The sequence below is a fragment of the Ovis canadensis genome, chromosome 1 (assembly GCF_042477335.2).
Source record: "Ovis canadensis isolate MfBH-ARS-UI-01 breed Bighorn chromosome 1, ARS-UI_OviCan_v2, whole genome shotgun sequence".
Lineage (NCBI taxonomy): Eukaryota > Metazoa > Chordata > Mammalia > Artiodactyla > Bovidae > Ovis > Ovis canadensis.
In genome coordinates this window covers 104,994,442-105,000,441 of record NC_091245.1, presented here as the reverse complement: position 1 = coordinate 105,000,441, position 6,000 = coordinate 104,994,442, and the positions used below count along the sequence as shown (strand labels likewise).

Sequence of the window (6,000 nt, the reverse complement as noted above, 5' to 3'; positions counted from 1 at the left end):
GACCCTTCCCCCGGCCCCAACCACAGGTGAGTTTTTGGAGATGTTTGGCTGCCCACAGGGGGCAGTGTTTCCAAACCTCTGTCCACTTAGGCCATTTGAGCGAACCCCTTGGGACCTCGAGCTCCCCAGAGGAAGCAGTGGGGGCCCCACGCTCAGGGAGTGAAACTGGGACAGAATACCCACAGCACAGACATCAGTCATCAGGGGTTTTCCAGGGACAAGGATCACCCGGGGTCATCTGAGAGGAAAAACACTGAGGTCCAGACACTGAGCTCAGGCCCAGAGTCCGGGCAGGAGCGCCTGCGGCTCCGACCGGGAGAAAATGTCAGCGAGAAAAGCAGTTCCACAAACAGACGGGAAAGTGGATACTGTAGAGCAGACAGAGCCAGAGGAGCTCTGGTCATGTTTATTACAGAATAAGGTTACAAATCTGGTATAGAAAAGATCCCTAACAGCAGTTCCCCAGCCCACAGGGCCCCCCTGTCGAGTGTGCTGGCGTGGGGGCGCTCAGATGCGAAGGTCCCCGGCCAGCAGGGCACTGTACCGGGCAGGCGTGAGTGGCAGGTAGGCGCCCCTGGCCTGGTCCAGAATGTAGAGCGGGTCGGACAGCGCGCTTGGGTCAAAGCCCTCTTTTGCCATCCGAACCTTCTGCTGCTTGAAGGTCTCTGTGGTGGCCAGGGACTCCTGGGGAAGGGGAGGCCAGAGGAGGCTGAAGGAAGGGGGATTCTGCCCCAGTGGTTCGGGGGAACTGCCTGAGTTTTGTGGAGGGGTAGGTCTGGGGAAAGAGGAGATGAAGCCCAGGTTTAGAGGAGGGGGTGACAGGGAAGGGAAGGGGCCAGGCCTGAAGGACGAAGTGGGGGTGAAAAGCACGTGTCTGGGCATGCACTGCTTTTTCTCTTCACAGAGTATGTTAGGTGGGGGTCCTCTGGTGGGGTTTGGGAGCCAGTGACTGCTGCAGATATACAGGGTGAGGTAAAGGGTCAGAGCAGGGGTGGCTGCTTACCTGGAGCCTTAGGAATCGAGGCCGGGCATACGGTGGCAAGTTCTCAGAAACGTGGGCATAGAGCTGCACAAGGTCCAAAGAGTGGGGGGGACGGAGAGCCAGGGCCGCCATCCCAGCCCGGCCTTCATGCCCTGGTGGGTGTGGGGGGCAGGGTCAGCTGTGGGAGCTGACCCCCACGAGGCCCTCTGCTCCCTGTACCCGATGTAACACCACTTCCGCATGGTGGGCCTGGTGCCCCTCCCCACTGCCTGGGCACCTGGCACGGTGACTCCGTAGACGTTCACCTCCTGAAGAAAGTCCAGGGCCTCCAAGGCCTCGGCCACCTCGGTGGTGGCCACATTCTCCCCCTTCCACCTGCCAGAGATGGGAAACTGGGAGTCAGGGGGCAGGGCCTCCTGAGCTTGGTGGGGAGACAAAGAGGCTGGGATGAGGGCGAGGTGCCAGATGGTCTCGGGGAAGAAGTTGGAGGCTGGAGAGGAGAGATCAGGTGAGAAGCTGGGTTGGTGCACAGTAGAGGTTTAGAGGGTTTGGGTCCCAGAGATTCAGATGCCCAGGAGAAGAATCAGAAAGTGAGGGGCAGGTACCTGAAAGTATCTCCGGTACGATCATGGAAGCGAAGAAAGCCCTGGTTGTCGCAGACTAACAGGTCCCCAGTGTTGAAGAAAACATCCCCAGGCCGGAAGACGTGCTTCAGCAGCTTTCCCTGGGCCAGCTCTGGCCCCCCAGCATAGCCCAGGAATGGCGACTGCTGGCTTACAGGGGCCACCAGCAGGCCTGGCTCACCTGGCAGAGCCACCGGGGTCAGGGGTGGCCACCTCCCACGCCATTCTCCATGTACACCACCCCCGCCCACCCCACCTGGACACAAACCTGGAGACGTGGCCACACAGTGCCCCTGGGTATCCCGAACTGGCTCCCCTGTGGCGACATCATAGCGAATCAAAGAGAAGGGGAAGACATGCTGGGGGAAGGGAGACCCAGGGACTGGGTCACTTCCGGTCCATGAGCCCCTCCCCACTATCCCCCAGATTTCCTGGCTTCCTCCTGTGACTCACCTTGTAGAGCCAGGAGGCGCGCCCCACAGCACCCTGCTGTCCAGTGTAGTTGAAAGTGGCCACGTTGCCCTCAGTCAGCCCATACGTCTCCAGCACCTGCAGGGGCCCGAAGCGCCGCACAAAGCGCTCCCAGGTGTCCGGCCGCAGCCCACTTCCCACCACCAGTCGGACCTTATGTCCACGTTCTGCCTTGTTCTGAGACAGGTGGGGAGAGCAGCAGGAGCTTCAGCCTCCGGATGCCGGCCAGCTCCCCGGGCTGGAGCCCTGTTTCCCGTTCTCCTCGACGCCCTTCACTGCGACCTCCTTCAGGTGCCCTAAGCATCCGGGTCCGACCGCCCAGGCTCCTTCTCCCCCTTCCATTTTCTTCTTTTTGCTTCCTTTCTCTGACTCTCAGACAATGGTCTCAGTGGCCCCTGCCAACTGCCCACCTCCCTGCCGCCGTGGCTCTGCCCGGGACCTGCGCCCACGCACCGGGGGCTGGTTGACAAGGTACCGGCACAACTCCCCGATGTACTGGAACACTGTCACGCTGTGCTGCTGGCAGTCCTCCCAGAACTGGCCGGCCGAGAACCTGGACTTCAGCACCACTGTGGCCCCTGCCCGGATCGGGGGGGAGAGGAGGAAGGAAGGAGGCGAGCTTATAGCTGGAGGGGGCGTGGGGTCCTGACTCCCTTCTTCCCAGACACCAGCCTTCGCCATAGTGTAATTCCCTGAAACACCAGGCTGTGGCATTCATACTCGCCACAGGCCAAGCTGGCCCTTGTCCTTCCCACCTGTAATTTAGGGAGGTTAGCGCCCTGTCCCCACTTTCATCCTCACGCAGTCCACTCTCTGAACCCTGCCCCCAGGTCCCAACCCTCTTCTCCATTTGCCCCTTCCTGCGCTCCACAGCCCTCCCATCCCCTAGCCTTTGGAGCCTGGAGTTCCGTGAACTGCGTGCCCCCCGGTTGCTCAGCCTGTAGGTCTGTGCAGGTGATGCTTCTCCACTGAAGCAGGAGCTCCTGGAGAGGAGACCCAGCCTCCTTCCTCTCCATTCTCTACCCTGAAGGGCCCAGGAAGCACCCCCAGGTGAGCACACCACAGTAGGTACTTGGAGGTTTGCTGGCATAAACACTTGCCACGGGGCTGAATGAGGGGTTGCGGTGGGGGAGACTGACCAATGCCCAAGCATCCCACGATGCCCAGCAGGGAGCCGGACATGTGGTACAGTGGGAGGGCGAGGTAGATCACATCCTCCTGGTGGGCACCGCACAGCTGGTAGAACCCCTGGCATTGCAGGACCTTCAGGTGACTGATCCGAGCAGCCTTGGGGAGGCCTGGGGGTGGGGGTGGGGGAGGTCAGGGAAGGGTCTGAACCCAAGCCTTGTCTCCCTCTTTGCCACAGCAAGAGGCAGAGGCAAGGCTGAAACTGAGAAGGCAGGCCGGGATGTCCCAGAAATGAGGGACGTTCAGGGACGTGGAGCAATGAAGAGGCGTGGGAGGACTGCTGAGGTAGGGGATACTGGCCCTGGGATCACCCTTCTCTCTGGGGGCTGTGGAGGAGGGGCCTAGGAACTAAGGAGGTCATAGTTCCTGTTCCCAGGCCCCTGCCTTCCTTGGCTTTAGATTCTGGGAGGTGAATATCCTCACCTGTGGTGCCGGAGGTGAAGATATACAGGCACGTGTCCGTCATGTTCTGGGGGGCAGACAGGTACCCGGGCACTGGCCCATCCACTTCAGCTGAGGCCTCGGCCAGAAAATCGCTGATTCCAGCAGGACGGGTGTCAGAGCCCACAGCCCACAGGTGAAGCCCCATGCCTCTCAGGGCCGGCAGGTCAGGCTCCAGGGACTCCAAGAATTCTGGACGGGGAGGGAAAGCACAGCCCCGCAGTTCTACCCGACCCGGAAGCCTCCCCACACTTTACCCCATTTGTGCCCCCACCCCCGACTCGCACAGTTCCCGAGTAAGGAAGGCTGAAGAGGACAGAACCGACGTCCCATCATGGGCCTGGGACCTGGAGCCCAAGTCTTGGGAAATCTTTGGGAAACCAGAGAGAGGCCCAGCAGCCTCCCGTCACAAGCCCGAAGAACTCTTCCGCGCCGCTTCCGAACCCCTTGGAGAGGGCCCACTCCGGCTCGGCCCTCGGCACGCCCCTTTCCGTGGCTGGCCCCGCCCCGCCTGTCGGGCGCTCGGTCCTTACCTGGCGCCAGCACGAGCGCGCGGGCGCCGCAGCTGCGGAGGCAGTGCTGTAGGGGACCCCGGCGCAGAGCGGTGGGCACAAAGGCCGTGCGCAGGCCGGCCTTGGCCAGCCCGAACCAGAGCCACAGGAACTCTGGGCAGGCGGGGAGCAGCAGCGCCACGGTGGCCCCAGGTGCCAGAGGGGCCGCGCCATCCCCTTCCCGCACGGCCCGCGCCGCGCCGCTTCCGGCCGCCTGGTCTCTCGCGCAGTGCGCCGCCCGCTCGCCTTCCCCGGCGCCCCCCGTGCCGCCGCCGCCGAGTCCCCCGTCCCAGCCTCGCGCGCGCAAAAAGGCGCGCGCAGCGCGGTTGCTGTGGCGCTCGGCCTCCGCGTAGCTAAAGCGCTGCGCGCCGTGAATGAGAAAGGTGTGCGCCGGGCGCTGCCGGGCCAGCTGCGCGAGGCGCCAGGCCAGGCTGCAGCCCCCCTCGGGACCTTCTGGGTCGGCGGCAGCCGCGGCCAGAGCGCGCGCTCGAAGGGCCCGTTTGCAGCGTAGGGCGCGCATCGTGAAGGCCAAGTCTGCCGCGAGCCAGCGCAACTGCGACCACAGGCGCAGTGGCAGCAGCGGCAGCAGCAGCAGCAGCAGCAGCAGGGGTAGCAGCAGGAGAGAGGCCATGGTGCCCGCTTCCTCCGCTCGGCCTGGTCTGGCCTCAGCAGCTCGCAGACAGGCCCGATACTCCCTTCCGACAAACTGGGGCCGCTGGTCTAGCGCTCAGATCTCTCCTTCCCGGGAGCGCGCGCGCTGGCATACGCCCCTTCCCACCCAGCCCCCCTCCCCACGGGCGAAGTGCGGAGGCCCAGGAGGAGTGCTAGTGGGGGGCGGCCCCGCAGCCTGGCCCTTCCCAGAGCTACGCTCCGCCCCAGGCGCGCTCCCTCCCGGACCTCGCGGCCCGCACCCTACCAGCTCCTGGGCGGCGCTCAAGCCTTCTCTAAACCCCAGGGTCGGGTCGGGTCTGTTTCAAGGTTTTCTCTAGGACAGTCTAGACGTCTGGCTGGACTTTGGACGCCCGGTCAGAGCGCCCGGGCACTAAGAGCCAAGTCCATCGTCCCCCTTTTCCTCTCATTGTCACCGGACGACGGGAGGGTGGCACTACTCTCCCAGAAGACTGAAGGACTCGGCCTCCTGCCCACATGGTGCTGCAAGTTGCGGCATGGCACGTCGGCCAGAGGCCAGACCCATGCCCTCCCTCCAGCCGCCGGCGGTAGCAACCCCAGGAGATGGGTGGGGGCCGAGAGTGAAGTAGGGGAGAGGTGGGGGCCCAGCCAGCCAGATTTCTGGAGGGGCCATGGAGGCAGAAGCCCCTCCCTTTGGGCAAAGGAACAATAATTGGGGCTAGCCAGCGAATGCTTTCCATCCTGGTTTTAATTGGGGCAGAGGAAACAGGGGAACTAGAGAGGGGAAGGAAAAGAGGCCTCCGGCAGTTTAAGCTTTCAAAGGAAGGAGCAGCAAGCAGCTTTGAGGGATGGGGAAACCTGGATTCTGTAAAAGACAAATTTGCCGGCTTAACAGGAGGAGCTGTCTGCAGTCAACCCAGACTTCACTCCTTTCTCTTCAGCCGGCCACTCAAGCTCCGAGGACAGCAGCGGAACAAAAGCAGAGCCGAGCTCTTCTGATGGTACACACGGATGGGCAAGTGGCTAGACAGGAAGAGGGTTCCTTCTCTCAGGTATCTGAACTCTCTACACCAGGCACACATATTAGCAACCCCAGCCCAAGCAGGTGGTCCTG

General features: G+C 62.9%; 1 protein-coding gene across 2 annotated transcripts; it reads right to left on the bottom strand.

Moving 5' to 3' along the window:
• Positions 1-366: 366 nt before the first annotated feature.
• SLC27A3 (solute carrier family 27 member 3) lies at positions 367-5,144 on the bottom strand. 2 transcript variants are annotated; one of them, XM_069542719.1, is made up of 10 exons: positions 4,239-5,144; positions 3,688-3,897; positions 3,216-3,374; positions 2,530-2,654; positions 2,059-2,253; positions 1,874-1,964; positions 1,588-1,786; positions 1,260-1,357; positions 1,004-1,134; positions 367-684 (listed from the first exon to the last, which is right to left on the bottom strand). In XM_069542719.1, exons 1-10 carry the CDS (start codon positions 4,885-4,887, stop codon positions 508-510), a joined length of 2,034 nt encoding a protein of 677 aa, XP_069398820.1. In that variant the 5' UTR covers positions 4,888-5,144; the 3' UTR covers positions 367-507. The 2 variants fall into 2 exon arrangements, with proteins under 2 accessions (XP_069398820.1, XP_069398831.1); XM_069542730.1 differs by having other exon boundaries at positions 367-775; positions 4,239-5,104.
• Between the last annotated feature and the right edge of the window lie 856 nt (positions 5,145-6,000).

What these genes read in the sequence shown, in the direction of transcription:
- SLC27A3 (XM_069542719.1), bottom strand. Translation starts at nt 4,887, where the DNA reads ATGGCCTCTCTCCTGCTGCTACCCCTGCTGCTGCTGCTGCTGCTGCTG. An exon ending in CTTCACCTCCGGCACCACAG is followed by an intron (nt 3,375 to 3,687) that starts GTGAGGATATTC and finishes CCCCACCCCCAG; the next exon opens with GCCTCCCCAAGGCTGCTCGG. An exon ending in ACCTTGTCAACCAGCCCCCG is followed by an intron (nt 2,254 to 2,529) that starts GTGCGTGGGCGC and finishes CACCTGTCTCAG; the next exon opens with AACAAGGCAGAACGTGGACA.